The sequence below is a fragment of the Sinocyclocheilus rhinocerous genome, unplaced genomic scaffold (genome assembly GCF_001515625.1).
Source record: "Sinocyclocheilus rhinocerous isolate Xijiao unplaced genomic scaffold, SAMN03320098_v1.1 scaffold953, whole genome shotgun sequence".
NCBI lineage: Eukaryota > Metazoa > Chordata > Actinopteri > Cypriniformes > Cyprinidae > Sinocyclocheilus > Sinocyclocheilus rhinocerous.
The window spans coordinates 57,274-85,273 of NW_015643169.1; the positions used below are offsets into that span (position 1 = coordinate 57,274).

Here is a 28,000-nt window from a genome sequence, read left to right on the forward strand (position 1 = left end):
TAATTTCATTTAGGTGTTTTAACTAAAATATGCACTTCCCATTTCCTCCCCTTTCATAACCAGAAGTTTTTATTTTATTTTATTTTATTTTATTTTTTGTTTTGTTTTGTTTTAAATGATTTCATTTTGGTGCTTTTTTATTTTATTTTATTTTATTTTGTTTTATTTAATTTAATTTCATTTAGGTGTTTTAACTAAAATATGCACTTCCCATTTCCATTTTATTTTATTTTATTTTATTTTATTTTATTTTATTTTATTTTATTTTATTTTATTTTATTTTATTTTATTTTATTTTATTTTATTTTATTTTATTTTATTTTATTTTATTTTATTTTATTTTATTTTATTTTATTTTATTTTATTTTATTTTATTTTATTTTATTTTATTTTATTTTATTTTATTGAATTGAATTGAATTGAATTGAATTGAATTTTCTTTTCTTTTATTCTAAACCTGTAATTATTGTTGCTCAAACATTTAATAATAAAACTCATAGCTTTAATATAAGAGCTTTATACTAAATAAACTGATAATTCTGACAAACTGTATGTCACTGTTAACATTTGTTGGGTTTATTTAAAACAATAAACACAATAAAATTGTCAGAATGATATGAGAATTGATTTAGTACTGTGATGTGCTTTCAGCTCACTGTTGGAATAAAATGTTCTTTAACAAATCAACAGGGTAAAGTGAAGCTGGCCAAATTCGGCCTGTATCATATGACCGACCACGGAGCAGATGTTGACTTTCCTATTGGGTACGTCATTCAGCTATAATGTTTTCCATTTGTTTCCTGATCTAACATATTCCTCAGAATGAAACTCACTTGCTTTGGACTCTATATAAGGGTACAGATAACATCTCGGCATCATTATAGAAGAGCAGAAAGTCAGGGCGAGCTTTAAATCTTGTGCGCCGTCTCTTTAAGGTGCATCGTGGCCCCGAACCGAAGCATCAGCCTTTCATGGAAAAAAAGATCAATGGGTCACGCTGTGCTCTCGTAATAAAGAAAGATGAACTAACATTAGATGTGCATCATTGTGGCCCATCTTTGTTTTGATCAAAAGCAGATCCTGGATATCAAAGCGGCTTCCTTATGTGGAATCATAAATGATTGAGTGGCACAACTAGGAGCCCTCATGTTCTCAGAAGGCCTGTCTTATAATATCCGGTTGTTATTTGGGTTTTGTGGGACACGCCTTTTGTTATCTGTCATCACAAGGACCACATCTGCACTCTGCAAGACCTTTCCAACACCCGTGTCTTCTGTTCCTCTGTGTTTCCGTAGGTATCCATCTTACCTGCCTCCAGAGGTTATTGCTCAAGGCTGTTTCTATTCCAGCAACCCCTCGATCATTGAGGCCCCGCTTCCTTCGGGGCCCAAAACAGACGTTTGGTCTCTCGGGGTGCTTCTGTTTGAACTCTGTGTGGTACGCTCTCAGAGTTTTCATAGATTCTGCTTAACAAGGACTAAGCTGAATTTTACAATGCAAATCGTTGCTTTTTTCCAAGATACTGTATGAATAATTTATGGTGTTACTGTACATATATTATATATGTTTTAACAAAAACATGTCCGTAAGGTTTTACTTACAGGTTACATTTTATGCATAATTATCAAACAAAGACAGTAAAGTTTATAAATTCATTTTCTCCCCAAATAATCCAGTGGTTGTAAATGTTGTTGATTGCAAAATGTCATGAAAGGGGATTTAAAAAAAGACTAATTTGCTTGAAATACACTGAAACCTTTTGTAGCTCGAAAAGCACTGCATACTGAATGATTTTTAAAAATTATTTCAGAAATAGTATACTCAGTCTAATTATAAACATTCAATAAATAACATGACTTTCAAGATTCAAGATTTTTATTTGTCATATGCAAGTTATAATAATTATAAATAATTAATAATCAAATTGCTTTTTTCCCCCATTAATTTTTAATTCAATTTTCCAGGTCAGTTTTTATTAACATTTTGAATTAGATTTATTTTTATACTTTAAATATTTGTTTTAATTTTAGTTATTAATTGTATGTATTTTTAGTTTTTTTTTTAATTATTACTGTTTAAGTTATTTTAGATATTTTAGAAACAGTTATTTTAAATTTAAACTAAACAAAAATTTGTAATGAAAAATGTGAATTAACACTTATAACATTGGAAATGTGTTTAGATTTATCTAATATTAATTCATATTAATCTAATATTTTTATTAGATTTAATTTTTTATTTCTTATTTTTAATCTAATACGTTAATCATTTTATTTCAACTTCATTTCAATTAACACAAATGTTTTAATAGTTTTAGTTTTAGTAACTGATGATAACCGTCCTAGGCCAGAAGAAATGCTAACTAGATAGTAAGAAATGTGTAAACAAACTTTAATGTTGGCTTGAGAAAGCCTAGTCTCTTTAAAAAGAGGAATCCAAGGTCAAATCGGGATACAGCATTGCATTTAATATGCTCTGTTGTATACTGCACTTTTGGCAAATGTAGTAGGGCTTAGAAAATGTGCATACTGCAAAAATATGCTTTTTAACTGTGACCACAGTGATTCTACCATTTACTATTTGATGTCATGTGACTTGTGTTGTCCAATAGGGAAGGCAGATTCTACAGAACATTGATATTAGTGAGAGAATGAAGTTCATCATCACCTTAGGCAAGTTTGTGTTTATGTATTCACATCACATGTCTATGTCTGTTTTCTGTTGTAATACCTTTCACCATTGCAATACCTTATTGTCTCTACAGGATGCATGGACGACATAATCACTGTTCTTGCCGAGGAACACGGGTGCTTAGATACAATTAAGGTAAGTTTGCTCTTCTTAATGGATAGACTTTCATCTTTGTACTTTACATTCCTTGCAAAGATATTTGATTATGTTTTCTTTTTTGTAAACCTTTTACTGCCGGACAGAAAAATACACAATCAGTGTCATGGTAGGAAGTGCTTTATCTCAGTGGTTTCATCTCAAAGGAATTTGACTTTAAAAGGTTTACTTTGAAACCTCTCAGATGAACTCTTCTTAGCTTGACACTGAACTCTCACTGGTCGTACGACTAACGTTTTAAAACTGAACGCTTTTCAGTGGGGTTTATAGCATGAATGACAGATAGTGCTGATTTATCTGCGTTTGATGCTTTACTAATATTCTTGTCTCCGTCTTTTTCCCAGGAGCTGCCTGAAAATGTGCAGGCTTTATTGAGGAAATGCCTGACGTTTCTCCCTTCAAAAAGGTTACCTACAGTATTTAGCCCTTTATCATTTCTTCATAGAAAGAAACTCTTATGAAACTCTCTCTCCTCTGCCAAAGCTTTTCATGCGGTCAGAAGGGACAATTTGACATTGTCATTATGCCGTGAAATGCATAATTTTACAACAAATGCAGCAATTATACATGACCAATTATTTTACCAATAATTGTATTATTTAAATTCTTTGTGGGAATGGGTGATATAGTTATAAAATTGATATTTTTCATCCTTGGATTGATATTCAATATATTGCATCTCAATATTTGTATTTTTCTTATAGTATTATAGGTATATATCGAGAGATAGTATTATAGTTTTTATTAATAATTTGAATCGGTTTTTATTTTTATATTTTCAGTTCAGTTTCATTTCATATTAGCAATTTTTGTTTTATATATACTGTATATTTACTATATATATGTTATTCTTTTTTTTTTGTTAATTTAGTAATTTTTTTGTCAGATTTTTTATTAATTTAGTGTTTTTTCTGTTTTTTTATTGTTACTATTTAGGTTTAATTTGGTTTTATTTGAGTTTTAGTTTTAGTTCAGTTTTAGTTTATATTTATTTTATTTCAGTTAACATTTATTTTATTTAAAATAAGTTTGCTTTTCGTCTAATTGAATTATCACATTATTGGAATTGATTTACTTATTAATATTAATACTACTGATAGTTAATACATACAGTATGCGAGTAAACATTTTATTTTATTTCAGTTCACGTATATTTTATTTCAAGTAACAACTTTTTATGTTTTACTGTTAGTTTTAGTTAACTGAACTAATTAATTTATTTCTAGAACGTTTTAATAAATGACCATTTCCGCACAGATCTATTGTGAAAGTTTTTTTAGGATGAAAGCCCTAGTTGTTTGCTTTGGTCAAATTGAACACATTGAAAATCACATTATTGGAAATGACTTACTAATTAATATTAATGCTTATAATAATTATTAATACATACAGTATGTGAGTAAACAGAGAGGACCAAACATGCTTAATTAATAATAATTATCAGTGTCTTCACTAATTGTTCTCGTCTTTCAGACCCACCCCAGCCGAGCTTCTAGGAGACTCTGTGTTTGAGAGCATCTCCTGTCAGTACACCCCCTACCAGAGCCCTGTGCGTCTGTTTGCCGCGGCCCCGCGCTGTGCTCATTTACAGCTTCCTGAGGACATCAGTGAACTCTGTAAAGGTTCGGGTGCCCAGATCTCACACTATAGAAAAAAGCTAATTCTAAAAATCCTGTTAATGACTGTGCCGCTGTGTTGTGCAGATGATGGAGAGAACTACCTGGCAGAGAGAGCCATAGATGAGGTGTATCACCTGTGGTGTCTGGCAGGAGGAGACCTGGAGAAAGAGCTGACCAATCAAGAGATTATCCAGTCCAAACCTCCCATCTGCACCCTTCCCAGGTGCTCACACATCTCTGATCCCCACAGATTGCCAGCTTTAGAATCAGCTTAACGATTGTTTCGATGTGCAGAATCAGTTATCTGTTTTAAATAGCTGTTTGCATTCATGTAGCCATTGTCAAATGTGTTTGCTGTCCAGGTTCATTTTGGAGGATGGCGAGTCTTTTGGTCACATCTGTTTTAAATAGCTGTTTGCATTCATGTAGTTTATTGCCATTGTCAAATGTGTTTGCTGTCCAGGTTCATTTTGGAGGATGGCGAGTCTTTTGGTCAAGGCCGCGACAGAAGCTTCCTCCTTGATGACACAACTGTGACTCTTTCTCTTAATCAGCTAAAAAATGTAAGAGTGTTTGCTCATATAGGCCATAAATGTATAATAGTAAAAATGTAATTAAAAAAAAACAGTACAAAAATAAATCAGTGCATATATACATTATATCTATCTTTTTAGGAAAAGTTTGTTTGATCAGTTATATTATATTGTAGATAATATTTACACTTTTTATTGTACATTTACAATTATCTTCAATATTTAGATGTATAATTAAGATTTAAGTTTATTTTGAATTGTTTAAAAAGATGCATAAAAATTTGACATTTAATTTTTTTTAAAATTTGCATTATCTACATATTTATCACAAAAGGTTATTTTTAAAAAAGTTTTAAAGCTAAATCTGGACAATATTGGGCATGTGAGTCGACATACTAAAACACTGCTAATCTCTCATTCCAGAGGCTGAAGGATGTTACAGGAGAGACGTATTATCCGTTATTAGAAGATGAGTAAGAAGTCATCTCTTATTCATTAAGTCTCATTTTGTGTTCAGTATTCTGGTGTGTTTGGCGGCAGTCAGTGTCTGTCTGATGCTATGGAAATGTCCCGTGTGTCCCGCAGGCAGTCCAGCCTGCCTCAGTCTAACAGCAGTAATGAACTGTCTGCCACCGTCACACTGCCCCTCATTATCCGGGAGAGAGACACCGAGTACCAGCTCACCCGCATTGTCCTCTTCGACAGACTGCTCAAGGTCCTTTACACACACACACACACACACACACACACACACAGTTTCTGAAAATGACCACATCTGAAAAGCTGATGAAATCACCTCATGATGGATGTCCACCCACAGTAAAAAATGGTTCATAAAGAGTCAAAATTATGTGCTGAGTTTTGTCTAAAAATGCCAAAAGTTGTTTTTGAGGTTAGTTTTAGAATTTGGGTCATTGCCATTTTCAAAAAGACTTGTCATTAATATTGATTTATCGGTCCTTTTTTTTGTTGATGGTGATTGCAGAACCCTTGATGTTGAGTAATAATTCATAGTGTATCACTTTAACAGACTTCATCAGCTCATAAAATGAGTTTTAAAACACTGCTATTACTGTAAATAATTCCATCAATGTGTTTTTCATTCATTTTTAGGCGTATCCCTACAAGAAGAACCAGGTCTGGAAGGAGGCGAGGGTTGATATTCCTCCTCTTCTGAGGGGTCTGGCCTGGGCAGCTTTATTAGGAGTTGAGGTATACATAAATACGGCATTTACGCCAAGGAATATATTGTAATTGTTCAGCCATAGACATTTTATGGCCTTTTTAATAGGGAACTGTGGGCTGATTTTCTATAGAGTCAAATCAAAACGTCTACGCATTTTCCAACTAAAAAGCATGCCTGGCGTTTTTTGGTCATTAATGTTGGACTATTGATTCCTGCGTTTGCGTGACGTGTGCAGTCAATCAAATTTGGACATAAATTCAATGCACATTTCACTTTAAAGCAATGCAGTTATTTCATTCTAATATTAAATGTGCCTTTTAGTGCACCACACCTATTTTTATTCCCAGATTCAAATCACTTAATATACTCCCACAGGGGGATATCCGATCAAAATATGACGGCATCGATAAGGACACGCCTATCCCCACTGATAGACAGGTGAGATTCTTTTCCATGTGTTTAATAGTCTTCACACTGATTGAGGTTATTGAAAAGCTGAATAATTAATCAGCCTGTTGAATAATTCACTTTGTTTGTGAAGTGCCTGTCTTCACCTTCAAGCCTTGTTAAGATTTGCCTGTCCACTGATAAATATTTCAAATGATCCCAGAGCAAACAGCGCTGACGGAGACCTCCTCGCCCACCTCGCCACTCGTCTGAGTTAATTTAAGGCTGCAGATTTTATGCATTAGAAGCTTTAGAGGTTCGTTCAGCCTTCGTTGTCATTTATCATGCAGATTGAAGTTGACATCCCTCGCTGTCACCAGTACGATGAGCTGCTGTCGTCACCTCAGGGTCACATCAAGTTTCGGCGGGTGCTCAAGGCCTGGGTGGTGTCTCATCCTGATCTGGTGTACTGGCAAGGTGATGGAGCAATGCTTGGGTGGGGTTGTGTGCACGGTTTCTCTTTCTGCCACTAGATGGCGCCAGAGACTCAGTGTTACTTTAGTGCACTCACTATTTCATAAAGATAACTGATCAAATCAAATGCGGTCGCTGATGTGATTTATTAATGTCTGTGTGGGTGAGTCTCACAAAACCTGTCAACAATACATCTGGGCCATATTTCACCCTAAAATATTAAGAAATGATGTTTTTCATAAATAAAATGAAGGTTATTTTCAGGACCATTAAGGTGTTTTTCATTATGGCATTTATTAGTACAATTAAGCACATTTTCTACCAGACTTCTAATTCTAATGGTATGTAATTGTTCTCCGTTTTGATTCTCATAATATTCTCATTACTGTAGTACAGTCATTTATGCTGATTTAACAACAGATTATTTAAAAACATTAACAATAGATTATTAAATAAATAAATGTATTATTTAATGCAGCTACCATGGTATACAAATATTTTACAGTTTAAATAATAACTCATCTCATTTGACTTAAAGTAAATTTGTTCTATTTTCAGATGATTTTTTTTCTGAATCAAACTCATTTTCTCCCATTTTTTTTTTTTTTGCAATTCCCTTTATTCTGAATAATAATTTTCATTACTGTAATACAGTGTTGATTTTCATAGCTATCATTAGATGCAATACAACAAATATTATCATAATGTATAAATAGAATTTAAATCGTTTCTTTCTTTCTCTCCTTTTGTTTCAGTTTTTTCTTTCTTGTGATACAAATAATGTTACAATGCAAAAATCTTTTTTTATTTTAGGGTGAAATATGACGTGTTCTTGACAGGTCTTATGCGATTGTCCTGTGTATGTGCTCATTTGATGTTTTTGCTGTAGGCTTGGATTCGCTTTGCGCACCTTTCCTCTATCTAAATTTCAACAACGAAGGTAAGGTTTCTGTCCAAATTTTTTTTTTTTTTGACATTCTTCCTGATATTAGTGCCTCTAGCTGAACTCAGTCTTGTTATTATTTTTCCTCTCAGCTCTTGCATATGCATGCATGTCGGCCTTCATCCCCAAATATCTGTACAATTTCTTCCTGAAGGACAACTCGCATGTCATACAAGGTAAGGTGATCTTTTTGTTCCACCATAAGGTATATAACTACTGCACTGGATTGAGAATATGCAATTTTCAGTGCAGGCTAAAAAAAAAAAGTACCCAGATTTGATCAATTTACAACATGCCTGATTTGCATGTGGCAGTTTGCACGTGCTTGCTGTTGTTACAGCTGTTTCTTAAAAATATTTTAAGTGATTATGGCTGTTACACTACAGTGATTACAGCAATAAACACTTAAAGGATTTCTGTAGCCTGACATTTGGGCATGTTTGTTGTTGAGTTTGCTAGCTCTGCTGTCAGCACTCCAGGAGCAGAATTGCTTTGTTTTGCTGTCTGACTGAGCTTTGAGCGAAGTGTTGGTCCTGCCATGGCTATAACGTGTCAAAAGTGTTTTTGGCCCAAGTACAAACGCCTGAATGTTCTTATTCTTCACTTCTCCAGAATATCTGACCGTCTTCTCTCAGATGATTGCGTTCCACGACCCCGAGCTGAGCAACCACCTGAACGAGATTGGATTCATACCTGATGTAAGTGTAAATATTTCAAAAACACATGAAATCACATCAAAATCGAACCATATTGACATTGTTTACTTTGTTACATCAATATTTTATTTTTGTGGCTTTTAGGCCATTCCTGTTAGCTTTGAGAGTCATATATATGCTAGTTTACTCCTACAAGTGTTTCCATTGGCAGAACAAAATAGGAACAGATTTTGTAATATTGTAATATCAACACACGTATTTAATATTAGATTAGAGTAATATCGTGTCTAAAATGTAATTGAGCAATGTGTTACTCAGTATTAACTTCTTGTTGTATTGAAGAGGTTAGAAATTTGTTCAAATACGCAATACTACATATGAGCTTTTGTTTATATATATATATATATGTGTGTGTGTGTGTGTGTGTGTTTTATACAAATATATGTAAATTAAATTTAAAAAATGATATTGTAATTATTATTTTTATTATAATTATTGTTATAATAGTAATAATAATATTTTATTATAATTTTTTTTTTAACTTAAATTATTACTATTTTATAATAATAAAATTTGATAATTTCTGTGGGTCTTAAAATGGTCTTAAAAAGTCTTAATTTGGCCTTTCACAAATTAAGGCTTTAAAATGTCTTAAATCAGAGAACAAAGTCTTAAAATCATAAAGTCATGGCATTAAATGTTGCATGCACTGCAAAAAAAAAAAATATATATATATATATCTTTGTTAGTATTTTTGTCTTGATTTCTAATACAATATCTAAACATCCTTAAATCAGGATATTTACATGAGATGCTGAATGAAGATATGAAGTCTTGAGAAACTGAACAAAATTAAGTGAGCTTATACTTAAAACAAGAACATATATCTGGGGTATGAAAACTTGTTTTCCCTTTGAATTAAGTTGCATTATCTCAGCATATTGGTAGATATTTGTCCTTTTTTCTCATGAGTTCAATTCATTTTGATCCACTTCTTATGTCATTTCGCATTTATCTTGATTTAAGAATCTTATACTAAAGAAAAACATCACTTTTTTGCAGTGAGATAAGGAACAGTAAAGGTCATTTTCATATTCTGGTCAAGCAATTTTTGTGTGTGTTTGTGCGTAAAATGAAGTAAAAGGTAATGGAGATCAGTTGCCAGTGCTGCCATTACAACTCACTGTGTTTTCAACTTTAGACATTTATATTTAGAGAACATATTGACATGTTGTTTTCTCTTTAATTTATTCCTTAAATGATCTGTGATTGGTCTTAAAAAGGTCTTTAAAAAGTCTTAAATTTACCTTCATAAAACTTGCAGAAACCCTAAGTTTAATATTAACAGACATTGTCTGTAATGATTAATATTTATATCAGTAATAAATTATTACATTTAATAATTAGATTTGTTTAGGTTTTTACTTTTTTTTCTGGTTTCACTTTAGTTGTATTTTTTTTTTCATCTGTCCATCTATGCATTCACATCCTGTCACACATCAGATCTGCCGGGGCTTGTGTCATTGATAAGGTGCTCACACACACGGCTGACCCTGAGATTTGATCGCTGGCCAAGTTTTCCTCAAGTACACACACACCGGAACATTCTGGGATTCACAAACGCTCCCTCTTTATTTTTTAAAATGCCAAGATGATGTCTCTCTACACTGATGGATAGGTGACCTCCACAGACAAATCCACCCACAGCTCTGTGATTGAGGGTCCAAATAAATGATGAGTTGTGGGAATCAACACCGAATTGGTCTTTGATGCAAGAGGAGTGAACCGGTGTTCAGTTCAGCCGCTGCACAGCAGCTGTTATGGTTCAGAGTCATGAGAGGATGTAACCACTGCTGAACTGGAGTCTCTGAGCAGACCATTATATACGCTTAACCCTGCCATGATTCCCAATGCATTTGATCTGGAAGTGTTTGTTTTCTTGTCAGCACAATCCCAAAGTCACCTTGTACTCTTTTAAAGGGGCTGCGTTAGAAGCATTATGCTTTTCACTGAAACAAGATGGACCTTGTTAACATGAACCAGAAAACAGCCACCCAGAATACCCTAGCAACCATCTGGTCATGCCATAGCAACCACCCAAAATTTTTTAATCAGTTCACATTTTCTTCAGGAAATCTAGATTCTTTTTGTCCATCACCAGATGCTTTTGCACTGTTTGCTTGATGGCCGTTTGTTCCCACAGTTGTTGTTATTTTAATTTTCACTGTAGTTGGGATAATATTTGATCTTGACTTGACTTATCTTGTTATTATCAAACTGTCTTTGAGGCATGAATACATCTTGGTGGATGTTAGTCGAGGATTTGGCTCAGCTCAGTAAAGTCTGCATGAGTGCTATTATATTTGGCAGCATAAGGCCTGAAATTCACAGCAAAGTGACCTAGTTTTGGGTCCTGCTTCATGTTGGTATTCTGATCATGTTGGATAGGCCAGTTTTGTGTCAAAAGTAACTGCTTTTATTTAGATTTTCTTCCTTTCGAAGCATTCATTGAATTGCTTGGACAAAATGGCAAACGTGTAATTTCGGACCTAATCGGGTAATATTTGTTGTGATGCAATTAGGGTTGCAAAGGGGTGGAAAATTTCCTGTAAATTTCCGAAAACTTTCCCAAAATCCCTGGAATATTCCCCCCAAAATCCTGGAAAGTTTCCAAAATTTCGGGAATGTTTTATGAATCAAGGGCAACATTCTTTAGAAAGACACTGATGGCAGTTTGCAGTCAGTAAGATTATTTAAAAAAATAAATTAATACTTTCATTCGGCAAGGATGCGTTAAAATGAATAAAAGTGGCAATAAAACATTTATAATGCTACAAAAGTTTTCAAATGAATGCTGTTCTTTTGAACTTTTCTATTCAGTAAAGAAAAAACTATCACGGTTCCACAGAAATATTAAGCAGCACAACTGTTTTCAACACTGATAATTAATAATAAAATGTTTCTTGAGCCCTAAATCAGCATATTAAACTGATTTCTGAAGGATCATGCGACACTGAAGACTGGAGTAATGATGCTGAAAAAAATTCAGCTTTGCATCACAGAAATAAAATGCTTTTTAAAATATATTAAAATAAAAAAGTTACTTAAAAATTTGACTACTTTAAACCGACCCGAACACTTTTGAACGTTTATATTGTTTCTGGCACCATCTATATTAGGTGTCAGGATGTCATTGGACCTCGTCCCATGGTGCACAGCTCCTTGTTGCCTCTTAATTCGACTCCTCCGGGGCCGTGCTGTCATGTTTAGCAGCGGTCGGTCTCTCTCAGTCAGAGATGGAGCTCTTCCCAGCAGGGAGCTGATTTGGCTTGACCGAAGCTCGTCCTCTCATTTCTCCCTAAACCCCTCTGAGGCTGAGCCACCAATCAACTGCTGAAATGGATTATACATCCAACCCGACCGCAAACCGAGAAGAACCATGGGAAAAGAGGCAGTGTTGGAACAGGTGTTGGAGGGAGACGGCAGAGATGCGGGGATGTTGGCTGTTACACTCCCACACATGTCCTCTCGTTTCACAGAGGGCTGTGAAGCAAAGGCCTGAATTACAAATACAGGTTTCCTCTGATGAATTTAACAATCGCTGAGGTGTTTTATTGGAAACTATAAAAGGGACCGTGCTGTTTATTCATATTAATCACATTGTTGCTCATGTAAAAATAGCTTTTGGGCAAGAATGAATGTTCTTTCTTTCTGTTCCTTTCAGCTGTATGCGATCCCGTGGTTCCTGACAATGTTCACACGTAAGTATCAGCGACTCATTGGCAAGATTGGGCGTATGCTAATTTCATAAATATTTTCTGGATGGATTATACCTAATGCACTACATATATAATGCCAAAAAGGACCTTGTTATGAAGTGTTACCGTCACTTCTCCTCCTAAAGTTGACTAGTTCCTTTTGTTCAGCTTTGTGGAATAAATCGTCTTCAAATTAAGGTTGCAAAAACAGTGTTTATAAAACGGATAGTTCCGGTCCTTGATTCTGATTGGTTGAGCCGCGTTCGAAGCTGTTGTAAATTACACTACAAACATACACCTTTGTTTACGTTTGTGTGTTGCTCGGCAACCACTTTGTTGCAACCACAACCGATTCTGAGGAACTACATTGTTTGGCGGAAGAATACTGTTTTTATTAATATCATTACACTTTATTTGCTCTGTTTTATTTTGTGAAACCTTACTACGTATATGGAATAACCGTTTTATAAAAGCAATAAGCCCCGTGAAGCCGTGGTTTACAGTGAATTTATAACAGCTAAGGGGCGTTGTTAGGCACGACGTGAAGTGGAGTGCCTAAAACCCCAGTTGGTAAAACTATAGAAGGACATACAACCTGGGCTTAATTCTAGTGATTTGCACTGTTGTAATTTATGGCAATTAATTTGGCTTGTTGAATTGTTCTGATGACATCTTTGATGATGATAAATGCGTCAGATTTGTTCTTTTTGCATTTCCAAAACAATAAGCACTGATGGACTAATTGTGCATTGTTTAATTATACATACTGTGATGTACCGCATCTTATGGTAAAAACACACAATAATAATAATAATAATTTGTATATTATTATTATTATTATTATTATTATTACATTAGCAAAAGATATTGTTGTAATAATATACAAATTATTATTATTATTATAGCAGTAATAATATTAATAATATAAGACTATACTTGTATAATTTATTTAAAAATTTAATATTTCAAGATGCTATGTTGTCCTTTGATGGTCACACAACAATAAACAACAGTAAATTTTTCTTTAAATGCACAACAAATTAATTTCTTATTATACTTATTAATTACTTATTTATTATCACTTAAAAAAAAAAAAAAAACATTATATAAATGCCTATTTTGTAAACATAGGTATTTCCAGTTCCGGAATCTGAAAAATCTAAATCAGACATTACACAATATAGCAACAGTTATGATTCAGAAGGCCTGTTGACCATATTAATGCACAGCTGTTACAGTGTAGAGGCTGCAAAATACACTCACAATAGTCATTTTTTGTCCCATTTCCTCTGCAGATGTGTTCCCCCTGCACAAGATCTTCCACCTGTGGGACACTCTGCTTTTGGGAAACTCGTCTTTCCCCTTCTGCATCGGTGTAGCTATTCTACAGCAGCTGAGAGACCGTCTGCTGGCCAATGGCTTCAACGAGTGCATACTGCTCTTCTCCGACCTGCCCGGTAAGAGTCACCAGTGCACACGCACACAGAACACATTTTTTTTCATTTATTTATTCTTTTATACCATTTTATTTTTTCCACCTCAAGTAAGTCCATCTATAATGTTACTCAGGGTTTCTTGAGTAAAAACAGTGATTTAGTTTCTCATGACAATTTCTGACCCAACAAGCTGTTTCTGTTTCTATATGGAAATGACGTCTGTTATGTTTAGCTAACCTTTGTGCGCCAGTATCGTTCAGACTCGTATTCAACAGGCCAAGTTGTTGAATATTGAATAAGCATTTATATGTAAACATGGGTGGTTGTATGCTAATTGCAATTTCTAAATTACTTGTTTTGAAAGTAAATTTGCATTGTGAATTAATATTTCTGCAAAGTACATTGAGCTTTTATTCAAAATCTACATAGTACATTGTGCTCTTATTTTATTTGGAAAATCCAATTTTGACCCCTTTAACTGAGTAAAGGTCCATTGTCTGTTGTCAATAGAGTAATTATGTATGAAGCACTGCTCACACAGACGTCACTTTCAGACCAAGCAGCTTTCTGTTGGTCAGTGCAGCGAATTTGTGTGACCATCCTGAATACGATTGAAATCTGCATGGGAAACTTTTTCGCATTCTCTCAAAATTCCTAATCACGTGGATTCCTACACAATTTCACAGGAATGATAATTGTGAATGATAAAAGTGTTATAAATTGTTTTCGGGAGTTAAAATATAGCTGAAATAAAATGAAACGTAAATATTAGATGGAAAAATTATGTTGCCCTCAGCCCTGGCAACTAATTGAAATAAATAAGTTAAAGTAATAAAATGACTAAAACTGAAATAATATATATATATATACAGTGAGTACGGAAAGTATTCAGACCCCCTTAAATTTTTCACTCTTTGTTATATTGCAGCCATTTGCTAAAATCATTTAAGTTAATTTTTTTTCCTCATTAATGTACACACAGCACCCCATATTGACAGAAAAACACAGAATTGTTGACATTTTTGCAGATTTATTAAAAAAGAAAAACTGAAATTTCAAAAACGCAATATCGATATTTTTTTTTTTAAATGTATACAAAATTCATGGCAGTTGTTTTGTTTTGAGTTTATATCCCGACCGGACTGCTAGATAGCACTCTTCTTACCTCTGAACTTAAACAGTGACGACATGTGTGTTCCGCTCCTGCAAGGTTTGTCCAGTCCCGCCCCTAATATATATATTAGGGCTGTGTATCAGCAAGCTAAATAGAAATATTACCAAAAAAAAAAAAACGTATAAAAAAATAAAGACCAAAACTGATCACATGGGTTCCTATTGAAATAACTGGATTTCACCTACAAAAGTTTTGCATAGCAACAATAAATGTGACGGCACATTAAGTATTTGCTAGAATTATGTAGAGCAGGTGCATTGTGGGTAAATCCACTGTATACTATAGAAACACTGAATAAAGTGCTAATAATATTTTTATTACTGTAATACAAATATTTATGAAAAAAATACTTTATCACTTAAACTTAATTTGTTATTTATTGAAAAACTTAAAAGTAAAATAAATGTTAAAGTTAAAACTATTAAACATGGTTTTCAGGAATTGAAATAAAGCTGAAATAAAAATGAAAAACAAAAATAAAAATGTTTTCTGTCCAACTAAATGAAATAACTACGTTGAAACACTAGAATGACTAAAACTGAAATAAAAATATACATAGATGCCAAATAAAAAAAACCTAATAAAATTAAAACAGAAAAAAGCACATAACAAATCACATGGATTCCTATTGAAATGACTGGATTTCACCCACAAAATTTAGCATCAACGATAAATGTGACCGCACATTTCTAGCAAGTATATGCTAGAATCATGTAGAGCAGGTGCATTGTGGGTAAATCGGCTGTATACTATCAAAACGCTTATAAATACACTGGTGAGTTTGCTGCAGTTGCTGTGGACCCGCACTTGGAAACTGCACAGTGATGCACACTTGTCTGGTTTGGCGCACCTTGCCTCCCCTCTGTCAAAAACAGTGCTTTATTCCCTGTAAGCTTCCTGACGCCGGGGCTCAGTTGGGACTTGTTTGCGATGAGCTCAGGATAAGTTATGCGGCTTATGCCGTTCTTTCCGTGTGGTATGTTGGGAGAGGCAGCTGGCACCGCCGTGGCCTGACAAGTGGCGTTCTGGTCGGGACAGCTCTGTGTGTTTCCTCTGGCATCTGCTTGCCACTATTCCCTCGAGGTTGCTGTCAACAGAGAGCTGCACGGTGTGGCTGAAGTGATGGACGATGATTGAGTCTAATGTGAGGGAATTAGCTGGGAGCATTCAGCACTGCAGGAACGCTGATGGTGTGTACACTCAGTCACAATGCAGGGATTACTTCCCAAAATAATGTGGAAAATATTACGTTACTGTGGCAGTTGAAAGCAGGAGAATTTCTGAAACTTGTCACCGTATATTTCAGGCCAAAACACACTGGTGTAAACAAAGGTTAGGGTTTAAATAGCTTGTTTTTTTGTGTGTGTGAGTGTGAGTGAGTGTGTGTGTGTGTGTGTGTGTGTACCTGTTTTTCTATTCTGGTGTGGACTTAAACCTGAATACACACAGACTCATGGGGACTCGTGTCACGGTGGGGACCTAAATTGAGGTCCCCACGGGTAAACAAGCTAATAAATCACACAGAATGAAGTTTTTTGAAAATCTAAAAATGCACAAAGTTTCCTGTAAGGGGTAGGTTTAGGGGTAGGGTTGGTGTAGGGCAATAGAATATACGGTCTGTACAGTAGAAAAAGTATTACGCCTATAGAGAGTCCCCACAAGGATAGCAAACCAGACGTGAGTGTGAGTGTGAGTGTGAGTGTGAGTGTGAGTGTGAGTGTGTGTGTGTGTGTGTGTGTGTGTGTGTGAAAAAAGGTAAAACAAATAATAAAAAAAGGCAGGAATGCAGCATTTAAATATTCTTAAATTTAAATGTAAATGTTCTTGTTCTATTTAATTAGTATTAGATATGCATGCTGGTCATACGTTCTGTTTTTCCTACCATCTAAGATGATGTCTAGTCCACTTTAGTCTGAATACATTTGAATACATTTTTTAATCTCTAGACATTAAAGATACAAAACCATATATAAAGGGGTAGGACACCAAAAAAACAAACAAAAAAAAACTTATGTTATTAACTCCTGTTATTCTAAAAACAAAAACAACTTTACCAATTTAGAAAATAAAGATAGAAAACCATATATAAAGGGGTAGGACACACACACACACACACACACACACACATAAAAACCTTGTTATTAACTCCTGTAATTAAAAAAATAAAATAAAATGTTACCAATTCATGTTGTTATATGTTGAAAAATCATTGTCATAGCTCGAAAAAATGTATTTTTCTTGTGTTCAATTAAAGTAGTGTCAGAGATTCTTTATGTTTCAGTTTTTGGTTCAAAAAGTCCTTTACAGGTGCAATGTTATTTTCTTTGTACATGCTTTACACATAAAAAAATGAATAGTAGATTTGACATTTTTACAATAATGTACACATGAGATGAAGACTCATCTTGTTAACTAAAACTAAAATTATTAAAATATTAAAAATTGATTTCAGGAATTTAAATAAAGTTGAAATAACATAAAAAGTAAATATTAGATGAAAAAAACAAAAATCAATAAATACATTTAAAAAAATGTTGCCTTCACAACTAACTGAAATAAGTTTAAAACTGAAATGAAAATCTAAATAGAAGCTAAACAGAAATATTACAAAAAATAATAAAAAGGCAACAAAAGCACATAACAAAACTTCAACTAAAATTAAAATGAGAACTGAAAATATTAATAAATACTATAATAGTACATATTACTATAAAATAAGTAATATCAGTGGTGTACAAATCAAATTTATTCTGCACAAGATACACATTTTATTCTACTCACTGTGGCCAACATGTCAAGATCACATGGCCAGCTTATTCTTGCATTCAAATGAATGAACTTAAACATCTGAGGACCCTGTTTGTTAGGCAGTGATGACCGCAAAGAGACTAATGCTGTCATATTAGTGGTTTGGAAAGACGAATATGAAACATAAACACTACTTATTGCACCTTTTAAAGCTGAAATGTGCAGCACCAAATGGAATTGCAAAAGTAATGACTTGTAACAGACAGTCCTGTCCAAATTCTTTTATTGTCATTTCAGGGGGTAGGGATGATTCCAAAAAAATTGTAAAAGAAAAGCAAAATTTTTAACAAATCAACGTTAGCATCAGCAAAACCATTGCACCAGCAATCACAGAGAAATCTGTAATAGATGTGGCAGTGATGTTCAACAGAAGCCCGTGAGACACGCCTTTACTCCGTCCTGTCAGGAGACAAACATCCAGCTGAAAGCAAAGCACAAATCACACTTTGACAAAAGTCTGACTACAAGTGGCTAATAAGCATCTGTCACTGGCAAGTCTGGAAATAGCTTCAGAGGTTTTACAGGACGATCTTCTATCAGATATTGCTGAAAACTTGACATAAGCAGGGAACGCGAGGGATGCACCATGAGCTTTGATCAGTTCCTCAAGCCAGATTAACTAGTAGTGCTGTCTTCACATTGTCCAACTGTGTCAAATCCTGTTAGTCAGTGTTATATCATGTAAATCTACTGGCCTATAGGAGTATCTGTAGTCTAACACTCAAGAATGTTTCATATGAATTATGGGGAATAAGCTGTCTGGGTATGTTTTTTTTGTTTTTTTTTATAATCCATTTTAAATGGACTAAATCAGCTCGGACAGCCATCATCTATCATAAGTTGTTGCTGTTGGATATTTTCTTTTTAGAAAAAGGAGTGATGTACATACTGTTCGATCTCATATTTTGTCATATTTGTTTTATTTTTGTACATTTGATTACTTCCTCAGGCTAACACTGTCTCAATTTTTAAAACATGCTGATGTTTATGATTCTGTTCTTTCTGTAGTCAAATTAGGATATACTAAAATATGAAAAGGGAAAATCTTTTACAAAGCTAATTTAAAACAAATTTATAAAAACATTTTTTTTTTAATTTAAAAAATGTAAAGAATGTATGAAAATGTCAAGTGGGGTAACCATAAAATTAAAAGTATCCAATATTTTCCTTGATTGTACACATCTTTATTATTTTCACAAATAAGTATTTATTCTTTTTTTTTTTAGCAAATGTCATGATTTTTATATGGCATCTGCTTGAGGTTATCTGATTTAAAATAATAATAATACAAATGAAACTGACAGAAAATCATGAAGGGTCTACAAGAGTTCTCGTTCTAATATAATTTCCTGTTTTATGGGTTTTTTTTTCTTCAAGTTTTCCAATATTAAAATTTTAAAATAAAACTGCCACTGAAGAAATGACAATAAAATATTATGCCAATCTGCTGGCAGTACTTGAAAAACCTTATCACGATCTCCAGAGTCAGTGTTACACCACCTCGTTATATTCTTTACTTTAAACTCCACAAAAAATATCAAAATGAATTTTAAATCCGAAGCATCATAGAAGAGGTTTTCCAATAATTTCAGTTTGTATTAATTGCATTTTTAATGTAACTTCATAGATGAAAAAGTGATCGTCATTGATCTGTGTTATTCTTTCTATGCTATTAAATACTTTGGTTTTACCATGATTTTAAGGCATGCTATCATGATATATAGGTAGCAATGTTTTGGGACATATCATAGCATTACCTTTGATTTTTTGGGATGTAATGTGGAAATCTCATAATATTCTGTAATGTTTCTTGGAGTGCCATGCTAATATCATGGCATATAACTATAAAAATCACACGATACCATGCTACTGTGGTTTTATCATCTACTATGGCTCTACCATGGTCCTGCCACAGAACTTTTGCAAGGCTCAGCTAGTTGTCTAGGTGGGATTTTGTGCTTCAGAGGAAGACTTTGTGAGAATTATTTACAAACATGTCACATTATTTCTCTCGGGGAAGTCTGCAAATGTTGCCTGGGGTTTTTAGGCATATGCAAAGCATCAGTATTCACAAAACAGGGAATTTGTTTCAAAGCAAAACTTTTGTCAGCTTACTGACTAGTAACATTATGCTGTGAAAACCCACAAACACACAAGCTCTCCGAGAATTAAACGCCTTTGAAAGTTTCGCTTTTGAAGCCGATGATGGGGCTTTTTTCGTAGGTTGAACGGAGGTCTCGAGGGATTGGCATCTCTTCTCTTTTCTGTCTGTAATTGTGACAGCGGTGTAATTAACACGGCATGGGGCGGCAGTTCCTGGCGCACGCAGATGAAAACGCAAACTCTTATGTTTGAGAAGGTCACGGCTGTCATTTCTTCCACCACATGCTGTTGAGTTGCGCTCCTGCCTCTAATGCATGCCTCAAATGCCTCGATTTGCCTCGCGTGCAACTGTGCCTTCCTCTGCTGTTACTGGATCTCCCTGGCAGGCGTCCATGATGTGGGCCGTTATCTCACATCTTGAGATTGTTTCGCTTCGTTTGTCTCCAAACCGCTCATTTTAAATGGCTATTTCCTTGTCACAGAGGAGCGAGTGGCATTAAACTTCTAAAAGCCATTGGAAGGAGACTGGTGTATCCAAACGGGGTGCAGGTCGATACCGCTGAGATTTAGGGATTTCATTTTCCTGTTCTTTTCGCTGGCAAGCCACATGAAAAGTCTTAGGAGTTGAGAGAGAAAACTCCTTTTATAGGTAAAATATTTGTCCTCGCTGCTTACCAGCTTCTTCTCGGTTTCCTACAGGCAAACGCTTTCAGACTCGAAAACACGCACATTTCACTGTATTAGTGAAGAGTTTTTTATATGCAAAATATTTTTTACCTAAACGTTAACTCTCAAACCTGTTGATATCAGTAGGTTTAAAGCAAAACTTTAAATAATTTGGTTCTTCTAACTATTGCCAAAACCTGCACACAAATGGTGATCAGAAGCACTTGTTCCTCCATTGAGTTAAATTTTTCTGGAGATCCAGCCAACATTGCACAAACAATTCTCTGTTACCACAATGTTACAGTTGTGAATGTTTGCCATTGCATTGCTATGTGGTAGCTTTGGAGTTCTAGGTGTTTCTATTCACTTCAATCCAATTCAAGCTTAATAGAAAATGAATGTTTCTAAAAGATCAAATTCTCAAAATGTTATGATGAAAATATCAAAAGTATATTAATAAGTTGTGCAATAGCTTTCTGTGTTGAGCAGACTGACATTTAAGATGTTCTGGATTGATAATCTTCATTGTTGAATCATTGATTCACTGAGTGAGGTGAACCCAAGTACTGAATCAGTCCGCTTCTTGAACGAATCAATCAGACCAGTTTTGTCTGTTTTGTCTATTTTCTTTGAATAGATCTGACTTAAACGAATGGTTCGTTCACAAATCATATTGCTTCTTTTGTTGTGGTGTTGTGGAGTGATCAGAAGCACTTGTTCCTACATTGAGTTAAATTTTTCTGGAGATCCAGCCAACATTGCACAAACAATTCTCTGTTACCACAATGCTACAGTTGTGAATGTTTGCCATTGCATTGCTATGTGGTAGCTTTGGAGTTCTAGGTGGTTTCTATTCACTTCAGTCCAATTCAAGCTTAATAGAAAATGAATGTTTCTAAAAGATCAAATTCTCAAAATGTTATGATGAAAATATCAAAAGTATATTAATAAGTTGTGCAATAGCTTTCTGTGTTGAGCAGACTGACATTTAAGATGTTCTGGATTGATAATCTTCATTGTTGAAGTATTCACGAGCTGATGGGTGTTAAATGGCCCAGGTTCACTCTCTTTGCACTTTGTCATTATTTTGTAGACTCTGAATGGACATGCTAACATTAATCTGTTCTGTCAAGAGAAGCCATGAAGCTTTGGGTGGTGTTCAGTGTAAGCGCTCGCCTGATAGACGTTTTTAAAGGGCCTTACTGGTGTTGCTGTCTAGAAAGGAGTGTGGCTGATCGGTAGGAAATGATAGATAATGATAGCAGAATTCCCTCAAAAATATTTTTAAAAAAAATCAAATTTGGTGTATTTTGGAACAAAGATTCCCTCAACCATTTAAAAGTGAATACATTTTTGAAATATATTAATACTTTTATTCAACTAGAATGCATTAAATAGTTCAAAAGTGGTAATATTTCTATTTTTTTTTTTTAAAAGATACAAAATATTTCTTAAAAAAAAAAAAAAAAATTTTTTTTTTTTTTTTTTTAAAAATACTTTTTTTAAAATTAGAATGATTTATGAAGGATCATGTGACTTTGAAGACTGGAGTAATGATGCTGAAAATTCAGCTTTGATCACAGGAATAAATTACAGTTTAAAATAGATTCAAATAGAAAATATTATGTTATGTTAAATTGTAATATTTCACAATATTACAGTTTTTACTGTGTTTTTAATTAAATAATTGCTGCCTTGGTGAACAGTTCAGTGTGATAAAAGACTTTAACCACAGGATTTAGCTAATCACCAGGTACCCTTTCAAAAAATTTACCATGCTAACTATTGTTTACACCGAAATATCATAGCTACTGCCATAGCCTCAAACCCCCCCACCCCCACCCACCCAACGAACACCGCTGTTTCCATAGTCACTGGGCTAAGTTATACACATACACAACAAATTTAATATTTTCAAATATTTCATTCTCATTACTCAGCAATTAATTATACTGGGTGTTTGTTTTTTTTGTTTTTTTTCTAGAGTACACTCAGTTGGATGGTGCGTTTGATGAATTTACTACACAAAATGTATCTTGCGAATTGAAACGGGTGCATCGACATAGAACTAATTTTTAACGTGACAGTTTTATTCATGTACTGTAATAAAATGTATTATTAGGTCTGAGACTATTAATGTCAGTGAATAAATACGTAGATATGCATCGATCTTTCGTTTTCCTAAACAGCCTCGTGGTAGAAATTTCGTTAGGTGAGTCAGGCGCACACCACGTAATATCTGAGGGAGCGCAGAGCCATGATCACTAGGCTATTGGAGAGCAAGCCTGCTGCAAACCGAGAGATTTGTGCACCCCTTGGCACCCTCACGTATTACAATAATGCACTCTTGACATTTGCCATTAAAATAACGCCAAAAACTGCCTCAGATGAACTATGAAAACGTCGTACAAGCTGCAATCCATTTCTTATTGGTTAAAATGAACGGCGACTATCTCGTGTTTTTCCGTGGGTGCTCGAGCCCCTGAGCACCCATGGGATCGGCACCTATGGCTACTACTGTTATCATGATTGCAAGCATAATAATAATGTCTATTCTATACCCGTATAGGGCTGATTTCACTCCTCCAACCGTATCAGATGACTTCAGGAGAATTTAGTAGTCTGTCATTTAGTTCTTATCCCCTTTTCCCACTGAATCCAGATGACTCCTTCATGCATGTATATTTCATGCCATCTGATGTCTGAATAACGTCTGCAGCTAATACTATGACGAAAGCTGTGTTTATAAAGATGGGATGTGGAATGCATAGCCAAATCTGTCTTTCGATTACGTTATTTGTCTTGGCTACACTGGGAATACTGTGCAATGTGACTGAGTGTCTTTACTTATTCCTTCCGTGCCACTGTGTAGGGTTGGGATTCGAGAACGGTATGGATTGAATGTGGGAGACACTTGTGGGATGGCAAGGACCTCTGGTGCATGCGCTGCTCTGTTTGATTCGGAGGATGTTATATTAGAGTTATGGCAAAGGTGACGAGGCTCTGTAATTATGATATGCGCGTGGCTTGAAACTCCAGATCCGTCTGTCGTTCCTCATCTCTGCCTGTAGATTTGGGTCAGCGGAAGGCGGGACAGGGAGGTGATGGTTGGAGGAGAGGTGGATCGTCTGTCACAGTTTCTAATGCACTGACTGATTGGTGCCTCATCTCTCATGCTGTTTGCATTCTTTCTCCTCCTCCTCTCTCTGTTCCAAAGTCTTGCTTGCCATCTTAACTGGAAAAGAGCCTCATAGGTGACTGATTTGAAACGCATCACATAGACAGAATTTCTGTGTGCCATACAAATAGCAGTTCTCACACAAAGCACATGAGACTCGACTTACAATTGCATGCAAGTTCTAGATGTAAAAATCCCATTCATTTTCTACATTGAGAAATTGTTTTTTGCTGAGAATATACAAACTGAGTCAGACATAACACGAGCACTGAGATTCCATGGTATATGTAACATTTTTAACTTTATCTTCATTAAAGAATCCTGACAAAAAAGTATCATGGTTTCCACAAAAAAAAACATTAAAGGGGTCATATGATGCTGCTAAAAAGAACATTATTTTGTGTATTTGGTGTAATGAAATGTGTTTATGCGGTTTAAAGTTAAAAAAAAACATTATTTTCCACATACTGTACATTATTGTTTCTCCTCTATGCCCCGCCTTTTTGAAACGCGTCGATTTTTCGCATCATATGACCCCTTTAAGCAGAACAATTATTTTCAACATTAGCTATGTTTCCATCCAAAGTTGTGAATTTAACTTATGCGCAAAACATTTGCGAATAAAGCTTCGTTTCCATCTAAAAAGTCAAAGAGAACAAAATCCTCACTTTCTGATAAACTGGCACTAAATATCACTAAAAGTAGGAGAAGCCACTGAATATAATAATTTTCATATATAAGAAATTACTTGTGCGGTCATTGCTTTTGGAGCTGGATTCTATTGTTTGGGAACGCTGTCATGTAAGTCAGTTCTGGGAGGCAATTATACAGATATACTTTGATGTCAGACTTTGATTAGGCATTTCAGAATGACCATAACAACATTTCAGATGCTGTCCAATGAGATCGGTCCGAGGAATTTATTCGCTTAATTTATTTCCATCTCCCATTATTCACATTAACTCTTATTAATATAACTCTTATTAAACTCTTATTAATATATATATATATATATATATATATATATATATATAATTATTGGGAGAAAATAGCTCTTTATAATCACCATTTTTTATTTTATTTTCATTCTGCTTGTCAGAACGCAGTGCATTATGGGACTATATATGTGATATATTGGGACTTTCACATAAGATGCATTTCTATAATGCCGTTAATGCTTTCTAAATAGATATCACATTAGTTTTTTGTTTTTTAAACAGAGCTTCTCTTTCTCTCTCTCACTCTCTCTCTTGCCTTTATTACTTCAGAGGACAGTAATAACAGCCTCTCAGTGTAAGTCCAGTGTTTATAATCCAGTTTTCAGATCATATCCTCTTTAATAAAATGAAGCTGTAACACTCGGCTTTAAGCAGTAGGCCAATCATGCCAAACCACTTCATTAGGGATACTTTTTTCACTAACAGGATAGAAAGTGAGTGAGATAGCGAGGAAAGGATTGCTGATTTGTTTTTATCCATGTGAATCCCTGTTACTTTAATCTCCGGTTTAAGGTGCATGGCTCAAGAGAGCTGGCTTTGCATTTGAAGGAAGCAGTTGAATCTCCTCTTCTTCTCTTCAGCTGCTGCTGGGAGAGTGTGAATGAAGTGTTGATGTCTTCACTAAGTTTGTTTGTGACTGAATGAAGCATTGGCAGGGAATCAGTGTCTTTGGATCAGCTGGAGAGAGTGTCCAAGGTCCTCCCAGGTTAATTAGGATTAATTAGGTTAGACAGTCTGTGATTTAAATTGCTCATGCAAGCACTAGATTTAATAGCGTAAGACTTGCTTATCATAATAAAATAATTTTATTTAGGGTAGTCTTCGCTAAGCTCACTCTAGTTTGAGGGTTACAACTACAGTTTGACAACAAATCACGATACAATTCCCGACGGTTAATATTACGTTTAATATTTTAGTAATCATTAAAGCCGTATTTAATTACTGTGATTCGAAAATCTCACGGTAAATTCTGTCCAACATTAAGCAAAGTTAGCAGTTTCGCGCAGGCGCAGCATTCAATGTAGGTTTTGTTTTGTGTGAAAATATGGCAGAAGGCAGTGAAAGGCTTTACAGGGGGAAATCATATGAATTAAAGTATGAATGAATTATATGAATGTAATTTCCCTCTGTAAAGCCTTTCACTGCCTTCCGAAGAGAAAATGCTCTGATGGCATTTTCTATTCATCTTCCCTCCATATACTGCCTAATAATGTGGTGTTTATAAGCGCAGCGCTGCTTTGTTTACAGAGGTTACTGAGGAAACGGCTCTGTTTCTGTTAGCGCCACCTGTTGTCAGAGAGTGGATTTGCATTTTCATTCAGCCTGTCTGCCTTTTTTGTTCAAACCAATGCAAAAGTATCTAGAATTATTAACAGAGCAGATCAAATGTAATTTTAACATGTTATGCATGTTATTATATAACATGTTATGTTGTAGTCATCCAACCAATTTTTATTAATTAATTAATTAATTTATTTATTTATTTATTGGTTCATTTAAAATCCGGCCATTATTGTTAATGTCATTATTTAAATGTTTCTGTTGTTGTTGCATTTATTAAAAACTAAATAAAACTAAAAAAAATATTAAAAACATATTTTTTTGTTACATTTATTAAAAACACTTTTAACACCTTAAAAGCTCCCCCCACCCCCTCCAAAAAATGGGGGTCGTTAAAAATGTTGAATGTTAAAATAGTGGTCCCCTGGAAAAACCACTGCTTCATCTTAAAACACAATTTGTGCTTTGCATCACTACAGATACGGTTTCATTACTGTTCAAAAAATTATGGTCAGTAGGTTTGGCGAAATTAATACTTTTATTCAGCAAAGATGCATTCAGCTGATCAAAAGTGACAGTAAACACATTTTTATTGTTACAAAAGTTTCTGTTTCAAATAAATGCTGTTCTTCTGAACGTTCTGTTAATCAAAGAATCCTGAAAAAAATGTATCACTGTTTCCATAAAAATATTAAGCACCACAACTGTTTTCAACATTGATAATAAGAAGAAATGTTTCTTGAGTAGAAAATCAGCATATTAGAATAATTTCTGAAGGATCATGTGACACTGAAGACTGGAGGAATGACTTCATTTGCATCACAGGAATAAAGTGCATTTTAACATATATTAAAATAGAAAACATTTATTTAAAATTGTAATAATATTTCACAATATTACTGTTTTTACTGCATTTTTTGATTAAATAAAAGCCTTGGTAAGCATAAAAGACTTCTTTCAAAAACATTTTTAAAAATCTTAACCCCAAACCTTTAACTGGTAGTTTTGTAGTGACAGTTTTCTTTTTCTGTTTTGCATTCAGAGATCGACATTGAACGCTGTGTCCGGGAATCCATCAACCTCTTCTGTTGGACTCCTAAAAGTGCCACTTATCGCCAGCATGCCCAGCCAAACAAACCTGCCAGTGACAGCAACAGTTTCGGGAAAACACCTTCCTATTACTCTTCAGAATATCAAGACCTGACCAAGACAGACCTGGTAAGTGTCCTGAATCGACCTTTGACCTCTGAGTGCCTCTGCTCCAGGTTCAGTTATCTCAGAAAGAAGGTTTGCTCATAGCATTAAGATGCTAAATGCATTTCAGAAGATTATTTAATGTAATTGAGCCTTATAGTGGAGAAGGGCTAACAAATAACTTAGAATCAAACAAGAGTTAAGGAGAAACTCTCCTCTCTTATATTACAGTCATGAGAGTTGTTGCTATTGTAGATATAAAGGTAAAAATCCTAAACAACAGAATGACCATTATTACAGTAATCGCATTCGACATCTTGCTCAGTTCCTTTTGCCCTTTTGGACTTTTAAAGATTGTCTTGTGCCGAAAGGTAAAGTCAGAGAGTATGAAGGATGGAACCAATTACCCCACTGCTAATCAAATGATCCATGAAGGTTTGCGGTCAGGAGAGGGGTGAATTTAGCCACTGATGATTTCAGCCGCCCACTGTTCATTTCCTAATGACATGCTTTAGCTCGCTAGTAAACACTCCAGTGCCAAGGGAAATCGGAAGACCTTAAATATGGGAGGTTTTATTTCAAATGTGTAGGCCTGTTCACAGTGAATCTAAATAACATGAATCTATAGAATATTTGCAAATGAGTGCATCAAGATATTATGATTCCAATTTTCATTATTGTCTGAAAATGTTTTGATACCTGAAAAAGAAGCAACCTAGAGTCTGAATTTAAAGGAATGGTTCAGCCAAAAATGAAAAT

General features: G+C 34.5%; 1 protein-coding gene across 1 annotated transcript in view; it reads left to right on the forward strand.

Moving 5' to 3' along the window:
- Positions 1-28,000, forward strand: part of LOC107757006 (TBC domain-containing protein kinase-like protein) — a 44,401-nt gene that overhangs the window by 6,261 nt on the left and 10,140 nt on the right. Inside the window, exons 5-23 of the mRNA XM_016574333.1 lie at positions 691-764; positions 1,296-1,437; positions 2,612-2,672; positions 2,765-2,826; positions 3,192-3,253; positions 4,321-4,469; positions 4,551-4,689; positions 4,930-5,029; positions 5,423-5,472; positions 5,585-5,714; positions 6,113-6,211; positions 6,561-6,623; positions 6,923-7,049; positions 7,936-7,986; positions 8,082-8,165; positions 8,602-8,687; positions 12,370-12,406; positions 13,699-13,860; positions 27,090-27,265. Coding sequence (XP_016429819.1) covers positions 691-764; positions 1,296-1,437; positions 2,612-2,672; positions 2,765-2,826; positions 3,192-3,253; positions 4,321-4,469; positions 4,551-4,689; positions 4,930-5,029; positions 5,423-5,472; positions 5,585-5,714; positions 6,113-6,211; positions 6,561-6,623; positions 6,923-7,049; positions 7,936-7,986; positions 8,082-8,165; positions 8,602-8,687; positions 12,370-12,406; positions 13,699-13,860; positions 27,090-27,265 — 1,854 coding nt within the window. The remainder of the gene's footprint in view (positions 1-690; positions 765-1,295; positions 1,438-2,611; positions 2,673-2,764; positions 2,827-3,191; positions 3,254-4,320; positions 4,470-4,550; positions 4,690-4,929; positions 5,030-5,422; positions 5,473-5,584; positions 5,715-6,112; positions 6,212-6,560; positions 6,624-6,922; positions 7,050-7,935; positions 7,987-8,081; positions 8,166-8,601; positions 8,688-12,369; positions 12,407-13,698; positions 13,861-27,089; positions 27,266-28,000) is intronic.